The sequence below is a fragment of the Pongo abelii genome, chromosome 16 (assembly GCF_028885655.2).
Source record: "Pongo abelii isolate AG06213 chromosome 16, NHGRI_mPonAbe1-v2.0_pri, whole genome shotgun sequence".
Taxonomy (NCBI): domain Eukaryota; kingdom Metazoa; phylum Chordata; class Mammalia; order Primates; family Hominidae; genus Pongo; species Pongo abelii.
Genome location: NC_072001.2, coordinates 56,967,528 through 56,994,627, shown reverse-complemented (window position 1 = coordinate 56,994,627; position 27,100 = coordinate 56,967,528). Strand labels below are relative to the sequence as shown.

General features: G+C 38.3%; 1 protein-coding gene across 2 annotated transcripts in view; it reads right to left on the bottom strand.

Moving 5' to 3' along the window:
- UNC13C (unc-13 homolog C) overlaps window positions 1-27,100 on the bottom strand; it is a 661,317-nt gene that overhangs the window by 611,482 nt on the left and 22,735 nt on the right. For both annotated transcript variants that reach the window (XM_063716164.1, XM_024232533.3), the window contains exon 2: window positions 12,222-15,469. In XM_063716164.1, coding sequence (XP_063572234.1) covers window positions 12,222-15,213 — 2,992 coding nt within the window. In that variant the 5' untranslated portion in view covers window positions 15,214-15,469. The remainder of the gene's footprint in view (window positions 1-12,221; window positions 15,470-27,100) is intronic.

The window sequence follows — 27,100 nt, the reverse complement described above, 5'->3', positions numbered from 1 at the left end:
AGATCCCAGCCAACACTCACCACAGTAAGTTCACCATTACTGGTACTTAAACCATGGGCAGCTGAAACTATTAACCTGGATTTATTAGTTTATGTACAGTGCTAATGTACAATGTCTAATTATCCCTATCTCCTACCACTTCCTCCCAATTCAAAGTTCTGGGCAAGCATTTCCAGCTAGCCAAGTTTGACATGTGCTCACGGCATGGCTGATAGGGGTGGGAAGAAGGCGCTTCTAGCCCCTTCAGCTTTGTAGTAGCACACAGAGCACTACTTACTTCTAAGGGCTTACCTACTAGTAAGGAGATACCAATAAGAAAGGAATCCAGATGCTGAAAAGCCAAAAAAAAAAAAAAAAAGCAAATGTGCAAATTTTCACTACAGTGTGTCAAATAAGCTGCTAAGGAGGACAACACCGTCTTGAGCAAACAGAGGATGGTGGTGCCATTTGCTGAGACAGAAAACCCAGGGAGAGGCCAGGCGCTGTGGCTCACGCCTGTGATCCCAGCACTTGAGGAGGCGGAGGCAGGCAGATCATTTGAGGTGAGGAGTTCGAGTTCAGCCTGGCCAACATGGTAAAACCCCGTCTGTACTAAAAAACACAAAAATTAGCCAGGCGTGGTGGCACACGCCTGTAATCCCAGCTACTTGGGAAGCTGAGGCAGGAAAATCACTTGAATCCGGAGGGGTGGAGGTTGCAGTGAGCCAAGATCCTGCCACTGCACTCCACCCTGGGCGACAGAGCGAGACTCTGTCTCAAAAACAAAACAAAAGAGGAGAGTTCAACAGGATCTTGTTTGACATAACCCCTACAACTCATTGTCTTACTCTTCTTCCATAGCTTTCCATAGTGTCTAGGAGTAAAAATAAAATCTCCGAAAGACTCAAAAGACACAGAAAAGGTGGCCTCTGATTATTGCACCAGATTTGTCTTACATCCTTTTCCTATTTTTTTTTTTTCAGTTCCTCAAATACATCATACTATTTCCTGCCTATAGAACATGGCTCATGCTATTTCCTATGCCTGAGGGGATCTTTTCCTTTCTCTTAGCCTGGCTCAGTGTATTCATTCTTCAAATCTCAGATCAAATACCATTTCCTTAGGGAAGCCTTCTCTAACCTCTAAGCTGTAATGTGCTCTCTTAACACTTTGTATTTTCTTCTACAGCCATTATCAAAGTTGGAAACAATATATTTGTGTAATTTTTGAAATTAAATTCCTCTCACCGACTTCACCGATGACAAAGACCAAATATGATTTGTCACTACTATATCCCAGATGCCCAGCCAGGAAATTAAAGATTTATTGAAGAATGAATGAACCAATGCATGAATTAATGACTGAAAGAATAAGTATATATAAAACAATCTAGGTTTGAGAGAGGATAATTAGTCCAAAGACACTGATTTCGGATCATCAGGATACAGATGATAACTGTAGCCAATTGAATTAATCAAATCACGCAAAAAAGAGTGAAAAGAGTACTTGGGATGAGATATTAATTATCAACTATTAAGCATTTCTTAATGTGACCCATGGGTCACCCCACAGCAAAATCAACTGGAGACTGGATGAAGGAATCTATGTCTTTAATAAATGACTCCAGATGATTTTAATGCAACCTAAGAACCACTAACTTTAGCAGTCAGTAGAGAACTACCCTTGACGCAGTCCCAGAGTTTGTATTATAGGACAGGTGTCCTAACTTCTAGAAGAAAGAAGCATAAACATGCACAAGTAGCTAAGAGCATGTTATTGTGCAAAGAATACCACAGGAGGATTCAGAAATCCTGGGCCTGTCATCTGATCTCATCATATGCTACATCTACAACCTACATTAACGACCGGTAATTATCTTCAGGGAATGGAGACTTGGGGACTTCGGCCATAGTCTACTCCATTAATGTTTTATGGGGATTCAATATATATGATAGGTGACTTTTAAAAATATTCCGTTTGCATTATGTTTCTAGAAAATGCAAAGGGCATGTTGATCAGCTCAAGAATTTCCTATTCATTTCTCAGATAGTAAAATGCTTTTTTAAACATCAGTAAATTATCATTTTATGTATGTGTATAGGAACATGAGTATGTGCGCCTTAACTGTAATCACTAAAGAACAGAAATGTAAATCTAAAACCACGGGTTTTCCACAAGACACTGTCAGCATCAGAAAAGGCATTAAAAGGGCGGGGGAAGCTTAACCTACATCTCTGGGAAATAAGAAGATTATATTCAAGCTGTCATTTCTTGTTGCCACTATTATATGCAGTCAACAATTTCTTTTATCACAAATTATACAGAAATGACACCTGGATAATCATGTTGCCTGTAATATCATCATGTAAAATGGGAGAATGGTCTGATCGTTTGAGTGCTGGCTTATGATTTGGGAAAATAGCTTGTAATTGCAGTTCTACTGACAAATTGGTGCTGTCGGGTAAATCAATATTTACCACCTCAGTTTCTCCATCTTATACAGTTGAACACTGACACTTAATTTCTGGAATCCTAAACTAGGCTGCATGGGGTAATGTTTAAGCACGCAGAATCTGGAAGAGAAATGCCAAAGTACAAATACTGGGTTTGCTACTTCTTGCTTTTCTTCCCCCTCCTCTTAGATAAGTTACAGTATTTCTGTTTCACCTCCATAAAAAGGGGTCAAATATAATATGCATTTCATAGGGTTATTGTGAGGATATGTATTTAGAATAGTATCTGGCACATAAGAAAGGAATTAATGTTACCCATTATTAAGCTACATACCTTCTAGGGTTCTTAAGAAAACTAATGAAAGTGTGTGTTTGTGTGTGCCAATGCTATATAAAACACATACACGCATAACAAATTTCATACTCCAAAATAAAAAGCATCCCTCTTAAAGTCATCACGGCTGAGTTAGGGAGAAAATGAAGGATATGTTGAGGGCAGTGAAGATGGTTGGAGGGATGAGGGAGAGATATACTTATTCTAAATAAAGTGACATTGCTCAATATATCTTGGGACCTTTTGGCATTTCCTATGGATCATTTCTTCTTATTTCACAGTTGTTTGAATCTGCCAATTATTAATCACTTTTATCTTCAGATGGTTTATTTAATATTTGGAAGTAGCTGAGAGTCCGTAAATCAAGTTTGATGAATGAAGTGGTTAACAAGATTCCATAGCATATTTATTTATTTATGTTTATTTTTTATTTTTTGAGACGGAGGTTCGCTCTGACGCCCAGGCTGAAGTGCAGTGGCGCGATCTTGGCTCACTGCTAGCTCCGCCTCCCAGGTTCACACCATTCTCCTGCTTCAGCCTCCCGAGTAGCTGGGTCTACAGGCGCCCGCGACCACGCCCGACTAATTTTTTGTGTTTTTAGAGACGGGGTTTCACCGTGTTAGCCAGGATGGTCTCGATATCCTGACCTCGTGATCCGCCCGCCTCGGCCTCCCAAAGTGCTGGGATTACAGGTGTGAGCCACCACGCCCGGCATCCATAGCATATTTTTTTAACAGAAGCATACAATAGGCTGAAATGAGCCATGGTGTAGAAGTCAATCAATGCATTTAGCTCTGTCCAGTTTTACAGCCTATGGAGGCAACCTAAGCTACTTTCTTTAGTGCAGGAAACAGTTCTATTTGAGTCCATCTCCCTTGGACTCAGCATCAAAACATTTTGCTTGCAAATTGGGCTCAGTCCTTGGATACCTTCTGAACAATAAGGCTTTTACCTGTTTCAGATACTCATTTCTCACCTTGGGTTTTAGTTTACGTAACTAGGTAATTCTCTTGATAACCTCTCTAGTGCCTCAATCCCTCCTAGGATTTGTATTTCTCTTAATAGTTCTCATTCTGGGATGTTGAGAGCCTATCCAAGTGATACCCAGAGTTAGAGTCCTAAATGCTTTCGAAGCCATCATCTGTGGTCTGAGGTGTACTCTCCAGGTGGCAGGTTTTCTCTGCTGCACTGGAGTCCCTCTCCTCCCTTGTTCCTGAGTTTTATGCCAGAGCCTAAATTGCCCCACTGGATATAGCTATTCCATCTACCCCATTCTCACATAATTCATCATAATTGATGAGGCCACCCTTTGCTATCTTACACCAGAGTTCAAAGCTTATCTTATTCGACACAGCAATCTCAAAAATGATTTATAATTTCTATAAAATATGTCTCTGTTTGAGCTTGAAGAAATAACATGAATGATGACATGAGCAGAAACGAGCAAAAAAAACTATTCATCTGAGGTTCTGACATAACATCATTTCTTGAATCTCTGAGATATGGTATTTTGCATTGTACACTTTGCAACAACATTCCTAGTACAACCTGGAAATTGCCATCTTTCATTGTCAGTTAATATTTTCCTCAAAAAATGCACCATGCCTTTAGCTTCCCTACAAAGGCAGGTATTCCAGTCTTATAGTTTGGGAGCCATTTAATAGTTACAATATAACTTAACTGTGTTTATGAACTCTGCAACATTTTTGTTGTTCCTGTTCATGGGTCTTTGTATATCCTTTTGAATTCCTAACCTTCTATAAAATTTTTTAATTCTCAAAAACTAATCTTATTGGCACTTAACTTCTTCACCCCAAGTGACTAGCATCACCTTCCCAGACTTACAAAACTTCCTAAAAATATGATACTACCTCTTAGCACAAACTATTATCACTCACCTTTTATTAGGAAAGCTCAGTATGTAACTACATTTGCTAACACAAAATTGGCTGACTTTAAATGTACAACTTACACAGATGCTTAAAAACATAAGCCATAATCTTTCATGACAAGACTGGCCTGCAGTGGCAACAGGATGTCAGGGAAAGAGTATCAGACTTTGGATTCTGGGCAAGGCACAATAGGAGTCAACCAACACCCTTAATTCACTATATGATGCTGGGCCTTCCTTGTTTTGCTCCTCTGAGACTCAGTCACCTCACTTGTAAGATGAGGCTAACAGTACCTTCTTCCCAAAGCTATGGTGACAAGTATGAAATTAAAATGCCTAGAACGGAGTCTGATAGAATAGCATACCTATTGGTTTCTTTCCCTTTCTCTTAGTTCCATCTCACACCAGAATACACTTAAACACTTTGGCTCCACTTGGGACTAATCTCCTTATACACATTCTCTTTCTCCCCTCTGAACCAATTTACAAACACATGTATTCCTTGGGTTCTAGTCTTGCCTCCTAGATGAATTTTACTGTTGGACCTTTTAGGCTTTATCTCTAGTAAGAAGTAATGTCCCTAGCTGGTTCTCTACTGCTTCTAGGGGCCCTTGGCCACTTCACTCCTCACAGGTCTCCTTTGACTCCAAAAGCACAGACAGCAAAAGCAAAATAGGCAAATGGAATTACATCGAAGTAAAAAGCGTCTGCATAGCCAAGGAAACAATCTACAGAAAGATGAGATGATCCATGAATTGGAAGAAAATACCATTTGCAAACCATATATTTGATAAGGGGCTAATGTCCAAAATATATAAGGAACCCAAACAAGTCAATAGCAACAAAATAAGTAACCTGGTTTTAAAATAGGCAAAGAATCTGAGCAGACGTTTATCAAAAGGATAGATGTAAATGGAAGATATATCAAACAATGCTCAGTATCTCAGGGAAATGCAAACTAAAACCACAAAGAGGCTGGGCTGGGGTGGCTTTTTCTTGTAATCCCAGCTACTCTGGAAGCTGAGGCACGAGAATCACTTGATCCCTGAAGTTTGAGGCTGCAGTGAGCCATGATCATCAAGGTACTCCAGCCTGGGTGACAAAGACCCTGTTGCTTAAAAAAAGAAACAGCAAAAAAACCACAGTGTGATATCACCTCACACCTGTTTCAATGATGATTGAAAAGATGAATAATAACAAGTGTTGGTGAGAATGTAGAGAAAAGGAAATTCTTGTACATCGCTAGTAAGAATGTATATTAGCACAGCCATTTCAGAAAATACTACGGAGGTTCCTCAAAAACTAAAAATATAATTACTAGAAAATATGATCTACCAATCCCACTTCTTCATATTCAGTCATGTATTGCTTAACAACAAGGATATGTTCTGAGAAATGAGTCATTAGGTGATTTTGTCATTGCTTGACCATCATAGACTGTACCTTACGCAAACGTAAATGGTATCACCTACTATACACCTAAGCTATATGGTATAGCTTATTGCTGCTAGATATGTTTAGATAAATAAACTTTTACAATTTAACATATAGAGCATGTTACTATAGTGATTACTGTAGACAATTGTAACACACTGGTAAAGGTTTCTGTTTCTAAACATATTCAAAGATAGAAAAGGTACAGTAAAAATACAGTATTATAATCTTTTGGGATCACCATCATGTATACAGACTGTCATATATGCAGTCCATCATCAACTGAAATGTCATCACGCATCTCAGGGCTGTATATCCAAAGGAATCGAGACTGATATTTCAAAGAGATAGCTGCACTTCTATGTTTACTTCAGCAATATTCACAATAGCCAAGATATGAAGGCAACCTAAGTGTCTACCAGTGGATGAATGGATAAAAAAGTAGATGTACACACAACGGAACACTACGTGGTCTTTAAAAAGAAAGGAATCTGTAATTGTGACAACACGGATGTAACTGAAGGACATTATGCTAAGTGAAATAAGTCAGGCACAGGAAGAAAAGTACGGTATGATCTCAATTATATGTGGAATCTAACAGAGTCAATCTCAGAGAAACAGATTTTAGAAAGGTGATTACCTGAGGCTAAGGGTTGGGGTAGAGAATGAGGTGGGAAAAGGGGAGATGTTAATCAGAGGGTAAAAAGTTTGAGCTAGACTGGAGGAATAAATGTTAGTGATCTACTGCATGGTATGGTGACCACAGTCAATAATAACATCGTATATTTCAAAATTACTGAAAGAATAGATTTGTCACATTCTCACTGAAAAAAACGATATGTTCCTAAGGTGGTGGATATGTTAATTAGCTTCTTTGAATCTTTCTACAATGTATATGTAACTCAAAACATTACATTTTACCCCATAAATATACACAATTGTTACTGTCAATTAAAAATGTTACTGTCAAGTAAAAATGTCAATTAAAAAAACAAGACAATCACTTTACATTATAGATAATTCTAGTGTATTAGAAGCAAAAAATACTAGACAAAAGGTTATTGTTATACACTGCATTTTTATGGAACATTTTGCAAATAAGTTGCCTTCTACTATTACCAGTATTGCTATGCTTGAAGGAAGATTTACCCCCCCAAAAAAAAAGGCCCAAGTAGTCAGATAAAATGTGGAATGATAGGAATTTATTTGTAGGCAAAATTATGCACTAAATGCTTTCTACAGGAAAATCCCCTAGGACTTTTGATACAGATGATTTCTAAAATTTTAAATTCATACATACCTTTTAAGGAATACATCTATTGCTCTTCTATTTTTCATATGTAGATATTACTAAAGCCTTTTCACAAAACGTAATAATCTACTTAACTCTGAAAGTTTGATAAAACATCTTTTGTTTTTAAGTTAAGAAAAATCGGCCAGGTGCGGTGGTTCATGCCTGTAATCCCAACACTTTGGGAGGCCAAGGCTGGCAGATCATGAGGTCAGGAGTTCGAGACCAGCCTGGCTAATATAGTGAAACTCCATCTCTAATAAAAAAAAATACAAAAAAAAAAATTAGGTGGGCGTGGTGGTGCATGCGTGTAATCTCAGCTACTCGGGAGGCTGAGGCAGGAGAATTGCTTGAACCCAGGAGGAGGAGGTTGCAGTGAGCCGAGATCACGCCGCTGCACTCCAGTCTGGGCGACAGAATGAGACTTCGTCTCAAAAAAAAAAAAAAAAAAAAAATCATTAATATTTTTCCTTAGACTGATTTTATCTCTTTCAAGTTAAAAAAGGGGAAAATTAAGAATGCCGTATGAGCAGGTATATTTGCTACATAGCTTTTAGTAGTGCTCTTCAAATGTGCTCTGATGATCACATTCCTCAGAACTGTCAAGGGAGCATGTGAATAGCCAGACTGCATCCTCCTGACCTGGACTGTCCACAGATGAGCTTTTTTACTTTTCATTTTAGATTTTGTTTTATTATGTTTTTAATTGCGTGTGTGGTTGTTGCTGTTGTTTTATTAAAGGGCATATATTACATCAATAACTCATGTAATTTAAATGCATATGCCTGGCCCCATTGTAGGACTACCAGGCCACAATAATCTGTGAAAATATGCTAATAATTGGTCATTTTAAAACAACATCCCAGGAACAACTACTACAAAAGCTTTCCAGATGATTCTAACAACCAGCCAGATTAGGAACCACTAGTCTAACAAAGTATATACCTTAGGAAATTTTAATACCTTCAGTTTTATATCCTTAGTTGGAAGTCAAAATATTCTGACAGTTTTATAACCATTCAGAAAACAAAATATATACATGATGTAAAAACTAGGAAGTATGCTAATTTCCAATAACACAGTCTCTTTCAGAACAAGATTTTTGTTCTTGTGCTAGGAAAATTATTAATACTTCAAACCGACGTTAGGTTCTGATTTCAGGTAAAGTGTATCAGACTGCAAATACAACATCCTTCAAGCAGCTGTTATAGTACAGTATTTATTGCACTCTACAAATCTTGATTTATAAAATGAACCAAGGATTTGAAGTAGAAACAATAAGAATGAACTATTTCACATCAAAACCTGAGAGTCCCAGAAATTTAGTGCCTTTCATATTCATACTGGTTTCTTGTGACTATCTCTGAGTTGAACTAAACGTAGTGGCTGACTCTGTTCTTCATCTTTTATCAGTTTTTCCAACTTAAAACTTGAATAAAAACAACCTTTGAAGTGAATAAGCATACTGCTGCTCTAAATAGCCAAAGTAACAATCCATTTAATTCTGGATCCACCACTTATTAGCTGAATGACATTAAGCTAGGTAAGTTTTCAGCATCTGCTTCCTCACCTGTAAAATGGGATAATAATAAAATAAAATTAATAGTGGTGTTATAAGAAGTAAAAGAATGAAAAACAGGTAAACAGCCTGGAAAGTGCCCAATATATAGTAATTCTGAGTAATAAGCTTTTATGTCTATTCTTCTGAGCTCTCAGGAGATAAAGTCATAGTCTTAGCAATTAAAAGCCACAGTTTGAATTTGGATTTGACTTTAAAGTTTGTGTTTTTTTAATTTAGTATCCCACCTCTCTTGATTCAGGCATTTATCCAACACATATTAACTCAATGCCATATGGGCATAAAACACTAGTCTAGGCACAGTACAAGTTAAAGGATTAAAAAAAAAGACAATTTGCCTCTAGACTATTCTGGAATAGAAAATGAGAAATGCACATAAATATGAGAGTCAGTGTGATAAGAGGCAAGTACATGGGAATTCTGAGGAGACAATAAATAGTTAATTCCGGTTGATAGGTGGTGCAAGGCTGAAGGTGGGGGATCAGAGAGTCACCGTCGTGGTGTGGGAATCAAGACAGCTGCACAAATGGTGCCAACTCGGCAGGGGCCAGCAACAATGGATGAATTTGACCTCATGGGGAAGCTTCTGGCTACACACACTCTAAGGTCTCTTCCTACTGGAATGCTGTTCAAGGTGAAGGTTCTCTGAAACATTATCATCAAATATCCACATCTATAAACATTGGAGTTTTCTGGTCCTCTGGATCCTGAAGACAACAGTTGAAATAAATAATTCAAACGTGTGAGCTTATAATTCCATAAAGCTATGTCAGGGAGACAGCATCCTACAGTCTGACAGCAAGAGCTCTGCACTCCAATCTGGCTAAGGTTACTTATGGAGAAAAGACAGCACTGCTACCTCATGATAACTACATAGCCATGGAGAGAAAAAATATGTTGGCATCTGCCCAAAGCCCAGTAAGCAGATGGCCATGGGAACAGAAACCATCATGACAATTGGCACCTCTTTGGGATGCTCTGAGCAGGAAAGGGGCCTGGAAAATGTCCTTCTTTGGCTGTCCTTCCTTCAGAGGCATATGGGTGGCACAGGATGGGGAAAACTGCCTGACTGCTGCCAAGGGGAGCAGAGATAGCCTTTAAAATCTAGGCTACCGCAGCTTCCCGGGTAGTCAATCTGGTACCTTTCAGCAACCAGAGACCATCTTAAAGATGTGTGTGCTGATTTCCTCTAGGACAGATGATATCCAACAGATTCCATTCAAAGTTGGCTCACAGGATAATAAGAAGCCAAGCTCCAAGAGGATGGAGGGGTCTGAGTCCTCTATAGCCAGGCCTCATATGTTAGGTAAATGGCACAGGATTGTTTTATCTGTGGTTTTATTCTTAACCAGGTGGCTATAGATAACCAAGAGCATGTGTGTATTCCAAGGTTAAGTGCCACTCACTGGATGACTAAGTTTGTTAGCTGGTTGAAGGGTCACCATCAGTAAAAATCTGCTTTGCAGAGGCTTGCTAATTTGGAATTTTTAGAAGTTGAAGAAGATCCATTTTTCTGAAATGTATCATCTTGTCCTATTTATGATATTGCCTAACATTTCAAGCAACTACATTAACCAATTGGCATTAAAACATTTCTCTATTATGTCACAACAGATATACACAAACCACACACACACACACACACACACACACACACACACACACGCTCATGCACTTCTTATGTCTTCATTTGCCTTTGAGTAAACTCTGAATCAACAGCAAATAAAATACAGTGTCAAACTGCTGGCCTGTATCCCAAGAAATAGCAACTGAATTTCAGTAACAAGGACATCTGACTCTCAAAAATCACTCCAATATAAGATAGATATTATTACCATATGCATTACATTTGCATAACATTGACTGCTTTTCACTCTTAAATCAGTTTTAAATATAGTTGAGAACTACCCATCCCTGCAAAAAAAACAAAAACACAAAATGTCACAACAGCCAGTGCATTCAAGATCCCTTTGACTTATATCATTCCTAAATAAATCACATAAACTGTGTTGTTTTATCAAGACATATTTTTAGAGTGGCAAACCCTAGTTACTTCAGTTGTCTTAGAAATTCAAATAGTTTAGCAGTAAAGATTTCTGATTATTCAATAATCTACTCACATCAACCACAAAATGGCTCATTTAGAGGAGTTTGATCACAGCTTTGGTCAAGACAGAGAAGCCATAACCAGCTACTGGCTGCAGATATTATTATGTTATTTGATAATAGCAAGTAACACTTGGTCATATATACCTTTATGAAGTATTATGTAGAGTAATAGCTTAGTTAATGATGACAATCCCATGATCAGGGAACATAATAATAATATGCAATTCGTTTAAACTGAGATAGTAACAGACTATCCCAAAAATGTAAGTAATTAGCATGCAACTCAAATAAATGGTAAGGGATTGGAATAAGTGCGGGGGAAGTTGGGTTGAGAAATAGAAATTAAACAAACTCTTACATTTACATGCAATTATCACTTTCCAAAAGTGTATAATCCAAAGTTGTTCCCACAAGAAAGCAATTAAACTTGTTAGTTAAGGTACTCTTCTCATTTCCACGGTGGAGAAGGGACTTCATTCTTAAGAAGGTAACCACTCAACTCTATCCCCTTACTGATCTCTTCTCAAAGAATAGCTTGTGACCACTCAGGCATGACCTAGGGCCTTGGCTCTATTGCTGTCCCTGATTGTGCCAGTAGGTTGTAAGGGAGTCCGTGGCCTTCCATGGGACTGTCCTGTGCAGACACAACTTTTCCTATGGGCAACCCCTAAATTGTTGAATGGACAGGAAAATGAGTGGTTAAGTCTCAGAGTCCATCTTTTCACATTTTTTTTAAGATTACCCCTTTCTCTCCATCCCTGTAAACTTAATGGAACCAAGAAATAGATGCCAGGCTGTTGGCTTAACCTTTGGTTTCACTCACCTTTTGTTTGACAACTGATGCCACAAAGTTAGTTAATGTAAAATGGGGTTTGTGCCTAAATTTAGCAGAGAAATCTCATCCACAATGTATTGGGTTAAGTTTGGGCTCATTCCAATATGACCCATTTAACACATTCTTTGATTTTAAATCATCAAGCCCAGCTTCTTAGGAGAGCTGCCTGAGTAAAACAAAATGCTCCTCAGAGTAAGCATGAAAAGTCATTGCAAGTAAACTCTTTCACCCAAGTAAACACAGAACATGCTCTAAAGAAGTGCTACCCAATGTTAAAACACAATTAGCTCACAATGTAACATTTAAACATGAATACCTCCAGCCATGATCTTCTCTTCCAACTCCGCCATTTGCTTTTTATAGGCCCTTAAAGCTGCTTCTTTGAAAGAAGGACGAATTCTCTTTGGCTTTGTGATCTCCACTGGCTGTTCAGGAATGTTTTGGTTTTCATCTTCTCTTATTTCCATCTCAGCTGATGTTTCATTTAAGGGTTCTAATCCCTCTTCACTAACCATATCATCTGCTGGACCATCATAACCCTCATCTTGTGGGGTTTCATAAGGCGTTTCATACAAAAGGTGATCATATGCTTGCATTTGTTCATCTGTTTCAGTAATACTACTCCTGTTTTCTAGTTTAGCAAGGACTTGTTCCATCACTTCAACATAATCTGTTTCATTATCAGCCACTGGTTCAGTATAATCTTCCTCATTCTCTGCTTTATAGTAATAGGGCTCCGTGTAGACCTCAGAGTCAAGTGTGGTACTTGACTCATTTGCAGTTGATTGAGATAATGTCCGAAATCTCCCCATTAATGAAGAGCCACTGTCCTCATACCCACTCAGACTCTGTGTGCTTTTGTTCCATACTACTTCCAAGGCTGATTTAGCCCTCTGCAGTGTAGATCCAAATTTTGGGAAGCTGAAAGTCTTATCAGAAAGGTCAATGCTTAATCGACTATGCCATGATTTGGGTGGGGCATCCTCAGAGTCATCACTTTGCAATTCACTTTGACTTTGATACATCATGGACAACTGGTTTTGATTTTGGTATAGCTCATTAGAATTAGCTCCCTGATAAGAATCATACTGGCCAACCCACTGGCCTTGTGGTTCATTATCCAAGCCAGGGCATGGAGAAGAATTGTCATCTTGAGTTAAGTCATAGCTCTCTGAGTCATCTTGAAGATCACTGTGGCACTTTCCCAAGTATTCTAGGTCTTTACTGTAAACACCAAGCTGTTGGTCAGAAAGACTGTTTGTTTCATAATCAAAACCTTCCTGGGTGGATGAATCCAAGCCTAAATCAGCTCCTTGCTCTCCTTGATTCCATTCCTTCCATGGAGAAAGATCCTCATGTAAAGAGAGCTGAGAATCACCGTAATGACTCTGGTCTCCAGATGCACACACCATGCCATTACTCATTCCACTATCCACAGTTTCTGTGTTTTCAATTTCAGTCTGCCCTTGGATACCCTGAACACTTCCATTCAAATGCTGGTCCTTGGGACTCTCATACAGGGTCGCTGTTCCTTCCTGTTTCCTCTGCCATAGCTCCCGGTCCGAAGATGACAGGAGAGAGCTTCCATTAGTTCTAGTGAAAAACTGATTTTCTGAAAAATCCTCTGAGTAAGACTGACACAATTTGGAAAAATCTGATTCAGAACGACTAAGTTTAGCAGTGAAAAAATCACTCTGTGAGTGCCAGAGAGGTGTTGCATCTGCATAATGGGTTGTGGTTTGCTTTTCCAAGATATCTGATTCTGGCAACTGCGAGGAGATTTTATCATAATCTGATTTATTTGAAATTCTGCTGCTATTAGCAGTTTTATTCTTGGATCTAGCACTGTGTGATTTTGAGCTTGGCTTGGAAATACTTCCCTTTGTTAGAAGCTCTGACTTGGAAAGCACAGCGTAACTATTTCTATTGAGGTCAGATTCAAGATCTTCATCACTGTCATCAGGTGACTGCCAATTGTTCTTCTTGATTTTTGGCTCTGGAGTAGACAACTTTATATCCATGCTCTCATATGTCTGGGAGGATGGTATCCCTTTCTCTTTTCTTTCTCTGATGTCATGAGTTAGAATATCTGTTGAGATACCAATGCCTGTTCCTTTGAGTTTATATGATTTTTTTAAGACAGAATCCCTTTGCTGAGGGGTTTCAAAGTACACAAGTATGGGTCGAGGCTTTGCATTTGGGCAGTCCCTCTGGTGTCCTATCCTCTGAGCAAATTCAATTTTAATAGCATTTGGTGCATCTGAAAAACCCATTTTATCTATTAGAATTTGGTATACCACACTTTCAACATATTCAAATCTTTCTTCAGGCACGTTTAAAAATCTCAGGCTTGCCTTGCTACCCATATGACCTAAGTGCTTAATATAATCATGGATGTCTCTAGTTTCCCTCCGAGACTGGACAAACCCTGTACGTAGCTGCTCAATTTCACTTTGTACAACCTCCACACTGCTGGAGATCTCATCGATGGAGTGCTTGAGAGCATTGACATGCCCTCGTAGTTCAGAAAGTTCTGTTTCAATCTGACTTATTCCCTGAAGTTCCTTAAAGATCATTTCCATGACATCATGTGTTTGGCTAATGCAGCCAGAAGAACTGAACCCTGGCTCCAGGGCATTTGTCTTTGGGTTTCGGACAGTTCGGTCCAAAGACTTGCTTCTTATTCCCCAAGATTTTTTCATGGTGCTTAACTCTGAGTCTGAGGAGACACACTCTTGACTCTTTTTCCATTTTCTCAGTTTTCGTAAAGCTCCCAGTTTTAAGCCATGTAGAGTACGCTCCCCGTCAGAGCTGCCCTCAGAGGGTGCAAGGCTGCTTGAACTCTTTCTGTTGCGTCTAACTGGCATTGTGTGTGCTGATTGTGCCTGGTTTTCTGTGCTACTCCTTAGTTCATTTAATGATTCTGAGTAGGAACTCTCAATTGAAGAGAGCTCTTGAAGCAAATCCTCATTATCACTGTTGGTTACTTTAGTATTCTTTTGTAGGCCATTGGCAATAGCTACTCGGTAACTGAATGTTGGTGAGAGGGAAAACTCTTTACTAGCCTCCTCTTCCTCAGTGGATAAGTTGTGAGTGGATGAACACTTTGCAATCTTCTTTACAGTGCTTTTAAAGGTATAAGAAAATTTGGGGGATTTGGTCTGGCCAGCAGTGGGGAACTCTTGATCCTTTTTCTGCTGACGATACTCTTCGTTTTTGTTTGTATTTCCCAATTTCTTTGTAAACATTCCTTTGCAAAGCTTATGAATGTAAGGTAAAATCAAGCTCTTGAAAAAATTAGACACCATGGAGAGCAATTAGTGCAAGCTTTTCTGCCCCAGAAAAGAAAACAAGTATCAGGATGAAAATCTGAAAATCCAAGGCAAGCATCACTGTTCAGATGTTCTGTGAATCACTAGAAAGAGCAGGAAGGGCAGGCATGGCTCTGCCACATTGTCTCTGTCCTGTGCAATCCAGAAGCAAAGCTCCATCTATGAAAGACATTCTTTCCTGGAGGAGGGGTTTCATGAATCTCTCTCATTTCCACATAACTCCATGTAGTGTCTAAAAAGAAATGAATGTTAAAATAAATATCAGAATTCAATTCTAGATTTATTCCATTTCCAACACGTTTCAAAGGTATTCATAATACACAATGTGTGAAAAATTGCAGAGGAAGTAGGAGAATATACGAATTTCGATGTAAATTTACTTTTAAAATAATTACTTAAAGCAAATCACTACCAATAACTATGTTTATAATGTTTTTTGATAAATCATTTATGGGTGGACACAACCGAAATAGTAATAAAAGGCAATTATGATTATTTAGAAACATTGAGTAATATGACAGGCAATTTATACAGCCATATTGACTTCATAAAGTCATTTCTACTTTACTTTCTTTCCTAATATCATGTTTACTTACACAAACGTAAGAATTTAAATCTATGTATATTCCCCTCATATCCCAGATATTCAAAATTCACAAATTAATATTATCTATATATATAACCTGTTTTTATTCATTCAAATAATCTTTTTCTGACCACATAAATAAATAATCTCTATGATGACTAGTTTCTTGAATTATGTGAAGAAAAAGAAAATAAAGTTTACATTTAATTTTGCTGGTTTGCCAGCACAGGGCCTTATATTAGTAGGAACTCAAAGTTTTGTTGAATTGAACTTAATATTTTATCAGTGAAATGTAACCCAGAATAATAGTAACAGTCAAAAGGCTTTGTTGGTATTCCAGTATGTGTTTGGGTAGATAATCTATTTAATTCATTAAAGAACACATCATAAACTACAGATTGTCTCAGAAATCTGCTCTTTTATCAGCTCTCTCCACTTGGAAATCTGCCAATTTCACTTCAATCAGGCTCTGCAGGGGATTTGGGAATACATGCTCTGGCCAGGAGCCAAGCTCCACAAGAGACAAGGGGAGCATAGAATAGGAAGAGAAAAGATGGAGTGAAAGAGATGAACTCTAAAGAAGTCCAAGTCTTTCTGGGTTTCAAATACTATCAGCGTATAACTCTTCTGCTCTGCAACAATTTGGCATTCATTCACAAACACAAACCAGGACCTATTTTCTACTAATAAAAATGTCAAGAAATTTACTTTTGAGTTCATTTAAAAGCATTTTTTATACTCTTGTGTGACATCTCCTTGTGAAGAAAAGGCTTTGGAAAGTTAAGCTGCAATCAGGTAGATAAATTATTTTTAAACCAATTTTGGTCGAATAAAATTTTCTACCAATCACTCAATCCAAAATCCTTGGTCTTCCAAACTTAGATGCTTCTTTTTGTTTAAATCAAAGTAGCAATTCTGTTAATGCCTCTGATGTTTTTAAATCTAAATTTCCTGACTGGCATTACTGGTTCAAAGCTACTGTCCTAGGCAATAATTGTTAGAAAAAGTTTCAGCAGGAAAGTTCAATGTGAAATGAAGCCCACCAAATGCAAACTCAGGAACAGGTGTCCACAGTTGCACACACAAACTCACTTGCTCGTATTCCAACCACAGAAAACAACCTGTTATTCACTAAGGGCTCCACATGCTTTCATGCCTCAGTAACTTTTATGTCCTCTCTAGCCAGAATATCATTCATTATCCAGCCCTCACTACCTGTAAAAATGATGTTTAAACTCCAAAACCATTTCAGCAACCACTCAAACTGAGCTCATCTCTCTCCTAGCCACTCTTTATCGAAGAATTGGCACACATTTCAGCCACTTAGTATCTCCACCTAGTTGCCCCAAATTAAATTCCATCCAGAACCTAGCAATTTTCCTGAATGTCATCATAATCATCCACTTGCCCACAACATATACCCAGGAGTCATTCTAGATCATGTGTCATCCATCCCATGTTCATACCTGAGGTGACATAGTAATGCCTTAGTAAGGAATACTGTCATTTCTCATCTGGACTATGACAATTGTATCCTACATGGTCTTCCTAATGATAATTTGACTCTTTTTTCAAATCCTAAATTTCTAAAATTAATACAATTAAAAATATATGTCTTCCTTCTTGAAACACTATTTTCACAGCCTTATTTTCTGTCACTCCCATAAGCACATCTGCCTCACTCATGGTAAAGTAGTAGCAGTTCCCTGATTACCATATTTTTACCTCACTAAAGGGCCTTTTTCCATGCTGTTCCTTCTTCCTCCAATTCTTTTCCCCTTCCCTTCTCTATTCACATGTCTCTTTCATAAATATCTATAGAATATCTATACATTTGAGATCCAGCCAAGGATCAACAACAGCTCATTTTACCTCCTCAGCATACAGCACTTACTCCTCTGTGCTCCTGCAATGTACTCTCAAAATACCACAATTATTTATGTGAAATATTTTATCTGTATGTCTTCCTCTCCTATCTGACTATAAACTCTTGAAGAGCAGGAGCCATATTCTATTTAACTTTAAATTTTTTTAGTCCTTGATACATAATAGACTCGTATTGTTTGTCAGATAGGTGATTATATAAATGAATGAAAGTAATAAACCCATGAACTAATACATAAACAATATAGGTTCCAGTAAGCCTAAACTGGCTGCACTGGGCCTTACACAATCCAGAGAAGGAGAAGCAGTGTGAACAGAAGGGAAGCATCTGAGACATTCATGTCGTATGCAAAGATGGAGAAGCATCCACTTTGTCCAGAGAAGGATGCCTCTGATGGGGAGCAGAGGATTGACAAAATACAATCAGAAGGTAGACAGTTTTGAAATTTAAGAAGTGCCATTTGAGGAGTAGGCACTAATGGTTATTGGCTTTCAGCACAGTCCCTTGATCCAGATTACCTGCAATGGAATCCCAACTCTGATACACTAGCTGTGTGGTCATAAGAAAGTTACTTCCTTGGGAGGCCAAGGCAGACAGATCATGAGGTCAGGAATTCGAGACCATCCTGGCCAAGATGGTGAAACCCTATCTCTACTAAAAATACAAAAATTAGCCAGGTGTGGTGGTGCATGCCTGTAGTCCCAGCTACTCAGGAGGCTGAGGCAGGAGAATCACTTGAACCCGGCAGGCAGAGGTTGCAGTGAGCTGAGATCATACCACTGCACTCCAGCCTGGTGACAAAGCGAGACTCCATCTCAAAAAAAAAAAAAGAAGAAGAAGAAGAAAATTACTTTCCTACTGCTTTATCTTGCACATTAATTGTATTGGGACAGAAATAGCATCTCCTCATAGGATAGTTGTAAGGTTTAAATAAGTTAATACATGTAAATTTTTGGAGCAATGTCTAGAAGATAGCAAAGCCCAGTAAATATTAGTTATTACTAGTGCTGAGAAGAGTAGTGAAAAAGTTCAAGAAGCAATTACAGAAGACTAATCAGGTGGTATCTGATGTGAAAATTATGATATAGTGGGGGGCAACCTAAGAATTCTGCTAGGTTGGAGAATGAAAGAGGAAGAACAAAAACATTCTAAAGAAGCAGTCAGAAGTGAAAGGGAAGATACCTTTTTTCTCTATGGTTCAGCAACAATTTCCTATTATTGAAATCTCACCTTCCTAGTTACTGAGCTCCTACTGTATGTGTGTGTGATACAATCCCATCATAAAACCATAGATGCCTTAGGGAAAGAGTTGGTGAGTCCAAAATACTGGCTGTGGAACTTCCTTCAGACAAGTGACTGAGATAGGAAAGGAAGATAACATTTAATGATCACCCGTTATGTCTCAGAAACTTAAATTATCTCCGTAATCCTCACAGAAACTCTTTAAAGAAGGCATTATTATGCCTATTATATGAGGAGATAAGAGATTCAAAGAGATAAAGAGATTCAAAGAGATAAAGAGATACAGCCAAAAACTGCACAGCTAAATGAAGCAAAAAGGTAGTTTGGTCCTAGTCCTGGAGTCTACGAAACAATCATTTGTATGTAAAGTGAATGTTACCAGTGGTAACTGACACAAACCCTTACACCCAGCCCATACAAACCGACATACCTACTCCTCTTTCTGAGGTTCATTTTTTTAAAGGAAAAACTCAAAGTGGATGAGAGGTAGCTGGAGGGTGAACGCTAAGATAACATCATCTCAACTACTTGAATTCCAAAGCTCCAACTTACTCTCCAGATATTTTAACTTTAGTTACATAACCACACATCGTCTTCAGTAATGAACGTTAGGGATAAGATTTAAGACTTTGGAAAGAAAGTCTTTGAGAGAGATTAAAACAATAGACTATGCTGTTATGGGAAGCCTTAGTAATAACATTTAATTATTATTTACTATGTACCAAGCACTGTGTATGCAATTTCCTAAAGTTTATCTCATTTCATTCTCACAATAATTGTATAAAATAAGTATTTTTAATTTCCAGATAAAGTGACTGAAGGTTTGGTTTCTGAAAACCTGCTTAAGGTCATGCGATTAACATGAAACGCAGCCTTGACTCTGAACCCCAGATTTGAACAGAAAGTGTGTAAACTCTGAAACTAATATTAGTGTTTAATGGGAAATATGTTTTGCAGATATGTTAACATATTCATTTTTAAGAGAACTATTTAATATGACTCTAAAAGCTAGATACCCTAGTGAGCTAAAGAAGATAATGAACTTTTAAACAGTCAAAAATTTATTGCTAAATCATTACCAGAATTAAGTTAAAGCATTTTCAGATCAACAAACAATTTTATGTTCCTTGCTAAATGCAGTAAAGTATTTTATGTTCCTTATTAAAGGCAGTAAAGTACTAAATACCCAGGTGAGCTGGATATTTAGAAGTTAACTTTCAAGCCAGACAAAGAAGACAAAGGGACAGGACCTCTTATGGTACAGCCCAAGGAGTTCACCTCCCCAAGTCCTGGCCTCAGGACTCACGCTTGTCTCACTGGCCCTTATTCTGATCTGTATTCCTGTCTTTGGTATAGAAATATGCTTATTACCTGGCTTTTCTTGTTATTTTTAATTCTGGGTTACATGGGCAGGATGTGCAGGTTTGTTACATAGATAAATGTGTGCCATGCTGGTTTGCTACACCTGTCAACCCATTACCTAGGTATTAAGCCTAGCATGCATTTAGCTACTTTTCCTAATGCTCTACCTCCCCCCAACCCACCCTGCAACAGGTTCCAGTGTGTGTTGTTCCCCTCCCTGAGTCCATGTGTCCTCATTGTATAGCTCCCACTCATGAGTGAGAAGATGCAGTGTTTGGTTTTCTGTTCCTATGTTAGTTTGCTAAGGATAATGGCTTCCACCTTCATCCATGTCCCTGCAAAGAACATGATGTCATTCCTTTTTATGGCTTCATAGTATTCCATAGTGTATATGTACCACATTTTCTTTATCCAATCTATTTTTGATGGGCATTTGGGTTGATTCCATGTCTTTGCTATTGAATCACTTGACTTTTTGACTTTCTCTTTACTGTTATTTGCTTAATCCTAGACTAATAGAATAACCTTACTCTTAACTGCTCCTTCATTTGCATTAAGTTGTGTTATGTGTCCTGGACTGTGTTAGGATTAGAATTATTTTCCCACAAGAACATAGCAAGAAAGCTTCTGCTTTTCAATACAACAGCACCTCATCAGCAAATGCCCTATAATTGCTGATTTAAAAGAAATTCTTTCAAAATACATAAAAGGGTGACACATAAATATGGTTCACCACATATCTGTTCAACAGTAAATTCTTGGTGATTTGAAAAGTAGCTGACTCAAAGAAGCTTCCCATCAGGTAGGATGGCAGAATCACTGCAACAGAGAAGGAAGCAACCCTAACAAAGTGCAGAAAAGGTGCAACTGAGCAAGAGGGCCCCTGTGCAAAACAGCATTGAGCAGCACACTGACCAAGTAACTTTATAAGCAGGCTCCTCCAAACACAGCAAAGAAGAAAACCAGAGCAGCTGGAGATGGAAGGGCAAGCCAGATACACCAATAGTGTGTGAGGAGCCACCAGGATTGATAAGGGGGAGCAGGTCGAGGTGGAACAAGTTGGGACAAGGCAGATGATGAACAAATAGGTTGATATTAAAGATTAAATTTTAAAAAGCATCCTCTAGAATGCCTTTATCAGGTCAATGAAGATTTATACCTGTTTTATATATCCTTTCCACATGAAGGAGTAAAAGGATGTATATATAATATGACTGATGGTCACAGGGATGACTGTGACAATGAGAATTGCTGGAACACAGTAACACATTAAATAATGTTTGGGGGAACTGTTAGTTTTTTGCCTTACTTTAAGGCAAAAGCAATAAACCAATAAATATTAAAATATTTCAACAAAAATGATCAAATCAGAAAGTGATTAAAAGGTTTATCCTAAGCTAATATACTATTGTTTAAAAATAAACAGAAAGACCCCTTTCCCCCAAGAATGAAAGTCAAATGACTCAAGCATACTCTTTAATTCTAGCTAATCAGTTATTTTGTGAATTTCTTCACCCAACTACAACCCGCATACATTCTTTATTCATTCCCATTGCTGCTACTTTTTTTTAAGAGTAAACAGTGGCACTGAGTACTAATATTTCCATAGCACCTAGGATCTACAAAGTCCTTTTGTGTGGCTTATCTCAAATAATCTTCATGGTAATCTTGTAAGGATAGTATTTCAGTTTATGATCAGGAATGCTGAGCCTCAGAGATGCTGAAGTAGTTGCCCAAATGGCCTAACTCTAAAATTATTTCACTATAATAATTTACATTCTTCTTATTTTAGACATAGAATACTACAGTAGTTTACTGGCCCCCTAAAGTAATATCCTCCACCATTTCAAACCTTCCCATTGATTTAATTTCCCTTAAATATCCCATCTAATTTCCCTTAAATATCATTTTCTTCTCCTCCTTCTCCCCATGAATGATTGTATACCTTCTTCTCTAGGCCACTTCATGGTACCGTGGATGCACACATGTATTCTTCCATTGTTTTATTCTTGTTCTTCACTCTGTCTAGAATGTCCTCCACCTAATCTGTTCCAAATCATTCAAATGAGAAATCGAGACTCATGTTTTCCACAAAAGTTATTTAACTTGTCACCTTTTCTTTTCATTATAGTCCTTACAGTCTATATAGTTTGAACCATGATATTTAGTCCTTAATTATTCTTCTAAGCTGTTTACCAAACAGCTCTTACACATGTTTTTCCATTTTTAATGTCTATTATATGCCAGGCACTGTCTTGAGTGCTTTTTATAGATTACATTAATGTTTGATGGTAAACTTGTGGTAGATACTGTTATGAATTCCCATTTTACAGATGAAGAATACAAGAGCCTGAGTATCTAGTCCAAAGCCACATAGCTTGGAAGTGATGCAGCCAGCATTGCAACCAACGTGACTGGTTTTAGAGTCCTTTCTCATAAACACTATGCTATACTACTATGCCCAGGAGGACCAATCTTAGGGAAACAGGTGGTGACCTATGTAGTATGTTTGAAGAACTCCCCTACTCAAGAATAATCTATACTAGTTTTTATTATTAGAGCTTTATTTATTTTATTTAAAATTTTGGTCTTTGTTGAAATGCAAGTCTCGCCACTGGGACCCTAGGTTTTAAGGCTTATCAGGCTCATTGTACTTTGGTATAAATGGTTTATCAGGATATCCCTCAGGACTTGGAGGGAGAGTAGAGCGAACATTAAGAAGCCTGAGTCACAGAAACACAGGTGACCAAAGCAAACACGGACAAGTGGAGTCACATCAAGTTAAAAAGCTTATGCACAGCAAAGGAAACAATCAACAAAGTGAAGAGACAACCCAGAGAATGAGAGAAAATATTTGCAAACTATCCATCCGACAAGGGATTAATAACCAGAATATATAAGGAGCCCAAACAACTCTACAGGAAGAAAATCTAATAATCCAATTTAAAAATGGGCAAAACACTTGAATAGACAATTATCAAAAGAATATATACAAACAGAAAATGGGCATATGAAAAGGTGTTCAATATCATTGATTATCAGAGAGAAACAACTCAAAACTACAACGAGATATCTCACTCCAATTAAAATGGCTTTTATCGCAAAGACAGGCAATAACAAATGCTGGTGAGGATGTTGAGAAAAGGAAGCCCTTGTATACTATTGGTGGGAATGTAAATTACTACAGCCACTATGGAGAACAGTTTGAAGGTTCCTCAAAAAACTAAAAATAGAGCTACCATATGTTCCCGCAATCCTACTGTTGGATATATACTCAAAAGAAAAGAAGTCCTTATATCAAAGAGATATCTGCAATCCCATGCCTGTTGAAGTACTGTTCACAATAGCCAAGATTTGGAAGCAACCTAAGTGTCCATCAACAGATTAATGGATAAATAAATGTGGTACATATACATAATAAAGTACTATTCAGCCATAAAAAGAATAATGAGATCCTGTCATTTGCAACAACATAGATGCAACTGGAGTTATGTTAAGTGAAATAATCCAGGCGCAGAAAGACAAACATTGCATGTTCTCACTTATTTGTGGGATCTGGAAATCAAAGCAACTGAACTCATGGAGATAGAAAGTAGAAGGATGGTTACCGGAGGCTGGGAAGGGTAACGGGGAGGTAGAAGGAAGATGGAAATGGTTAATGGGTATAAAAACTAGAAATAATGAATACAATCTAATATTTGATAGCACACTAGGGTGACTATAGTCAGTAAAGTTTGGTTTTTTTGTTTGTTTGTTTGTTTGAGATGGAGTCACTCTGTCGCCCAGGCTGGAGTGCTGTGGCGGGATCTCGGCTCACTGCAAGCTCCACCTCCCAGGTTCACACCATTCTCCTGCCTCAGCCTCCCAAATAGCTGAGACTACAGGTGCCTGCCACCATGCCAACTAATTTTTTGTATTTTTAGTAGAGACAGCGTTTCACCATGTTAGCCAGGATGGTCTCAATCTCCTGACCTCGTGATCCGCCCTCCTCGGCCTCCCAAAGTGCTGGGATTACAGGCGTAAGCCACTGTGCCCGGACTACAGTCAGTAAAAGTTTAATTGTACATTTTAAAATACTAAACGAGTATAACTGGATTGTTTGTAATACTAAGGATAAATACTTGAGGGGATAGATACCCTATTCACTGTGATTATTACACATTGCATGTCTGTATCAAAATATCTCAGGTACCCCATAAATATATACATCTACTATGCACTCACAACAATTTAAAAAAAATTAAAGTCTGAGAATGGGAAGAGTCCACCTTCAAAGGGGTCAGGTAAGAGAGTATTCCAGAAATGAGATACTGAGGAGCCTTGACTAAGCTTTGCCTGTTTACTATCTTGGCGTGGCCCGACCCCGTTCCCAGCTACATGATGATAAGCACTATTGCTTTTTCAATCTTTGCAACATCTTCCTAATCACGTGCACAGAGAGCAAAGTACAGGTACTCTGGCTTACAGATAAGCAACTTAGAATTGTAACATTTCAAAGATGAGTTTTTTGTTATAAGGTATTGTTTTGTTTTGATTTTTATCCTCAGAAATAAGCTCCCTCCCACTTTTTTTCCAACAAAATCAGATGTTGAAACTCAATATGATTGAAAAAGCAGAGCTCCTTTAGCTGAATTAAGGCAGCAGGGTTAGAGTCCCACTTCACTGCTTCCACAAAAATTGCGGCCTACAGAAACCCTCCACAGAGTCGTTGAGGTTGGGGAGTGCAGTTTGAACAGCACTGATCCTCAAATTGTACACAGCATGAAAAGGAAAGCTAGGAAGGTCAAAACACTTGCCTTAGTTCATACAGCAGAGCTGGAACAAAAACGCAGGCCTCCTACCCCAACTTCACTATTCTTTCCTCTGTGCTGTGCTGCCTTTCCTCTACAGCAATCACATCCCAGGGTTTGGCACCTTCCCACTGTGCCCAACACTCTTTGATAGGGCAATCTAACTCTGTCCTTAAATAATTTGACTTTTACCTTGATTCTCTACACTCAATGTCTGTAATTTTCCGGAATTGGAAACTGTTTGAGATTAAAAGAGATTTCTGAAGATAAATCCTGTGAGCAATTTTGACATTTGTTAGAATTATTGATGGAGAGTTAAGCTGTATAAAGGAAGGCCATTGAGGACCACTGCTATTCTAGAGCAAAAGCTTCCATTAGCTGAAATGTTTCTCACATCATCTGTCCCACCACGTTTGACACATTACCACCCGAGTGTCCTATACCAAGGCAAGGAGCCCATATTCCTATTTAAACAAATTACCTGCTCCTCTGTGTCTCCTAAGGTCTATTCTGTCTCTTATTTGGATTAATCTGTATCTTGAAAACAACCCTGCAAGGTAAAATATTATTCTCATTTTAAAGACAGAAGGGAAAAAAAGAAGAAAAAGCTAGACTCAGAGCTTCTAAGCGACTTACTCGAGACTTACTCAAACATACAGTTAGGATTTGAATAATTTCTTTCCTTTCTTTTTCTTTTTTTTTTTTTTTTTTTGAGACAGAGTCTCGCTCTGTCACCCAGCTTGGAGTGCAGTGGCGCAATCTCAGCTCACTGCAAGCTCCGCCTCCCAGGTTCATGCCATTCTCCTGCCTCAGCCTCCGGAGTAGCTGGGACTACAGGTGCCCGCTACCACGCCCGGCTAATATTTTTGTATTTTTAGTAGAGACAGTGTTTCACTGTGTTAGCCAGGATGGTCTCGATCTCCTGACTTCGTGGTCCACCTGCCTCGGCCTCCCAAAGTGTTGGGATTACTGGCGTGAGCCACCGCGCCCGGCTGATTTGAATAATTTCTGTATGGTTACCAAACCATACTACATCATACTGTTCAAGCGGGATAACATCAATTAAATCACGGAGCATTTCCATCCTTGATGGGACGGAGTCATGTGTGTCATTTGGTGCCCACCTGAGCTCTATCACCCCCTGTGGGTGGGGGAAGGTATAGAGGAGAGACTTAAGTCAGATTGGCTACTTTAGATCACGGCTGTGCCATGTCCCCACGGCACACTTTGAGCAAACTATTTAATCTCTCTGTTTCTCAGTTTCCTCATTTAACAAATAAGATAATGGTACCAACTTCCTCATATTGCTATAATGATTAAACAAGAAATAATTAGAGAAGTGCCCACAACATCAGAAGTACTAAAAATGTTAACATTATTATTAAATAATACGATTCCCATCTGAGCAGACCCTTCCTCTACCCCTACTCGTTTACTGACTGCAGGTCAGCCAAGAAATCACCACAGTGACACAGATGCTCTTTGGGGTTCATTTAGACTAATGCAAGCTGCTCAGTTGCATTAGTCTATTTTTTAAGGTATAGTAAATTTCACACTAATTTTGAAAGTTCGTGAGGACGATAAAAATCTATAGTGTTACATGTAGTTAAAAGTGTTTTTAATTCCCAGACAGGAGCTAATGCACTCTTCCATCTGTGTCACAGGCTCATTTGATCATCACAGATACCTTCTCCAATGCATACAAACACCCTTACTATACTGTATGACATGTATTATAGGATGTAACATGAGGCAATATAATCCCTCATTTTTGCCTCAATTTTCCCAAAGCAATGTACCAGGGTGTCTGATAGTTAATAGCTGTTTAATGACTTTTCATTGGAAAAAGGTAATAAATTTATCAAAACCTGTCATGAACTATCACCAACCTGCTCAGCTATGAACAGAACTTGACCTAAATCTTAGTAGGGTGGAAGAGGAAACGAGTTATATTGTCCTTAATACAAATCTATTACCCTCCTAAGATGTAAAAATTAT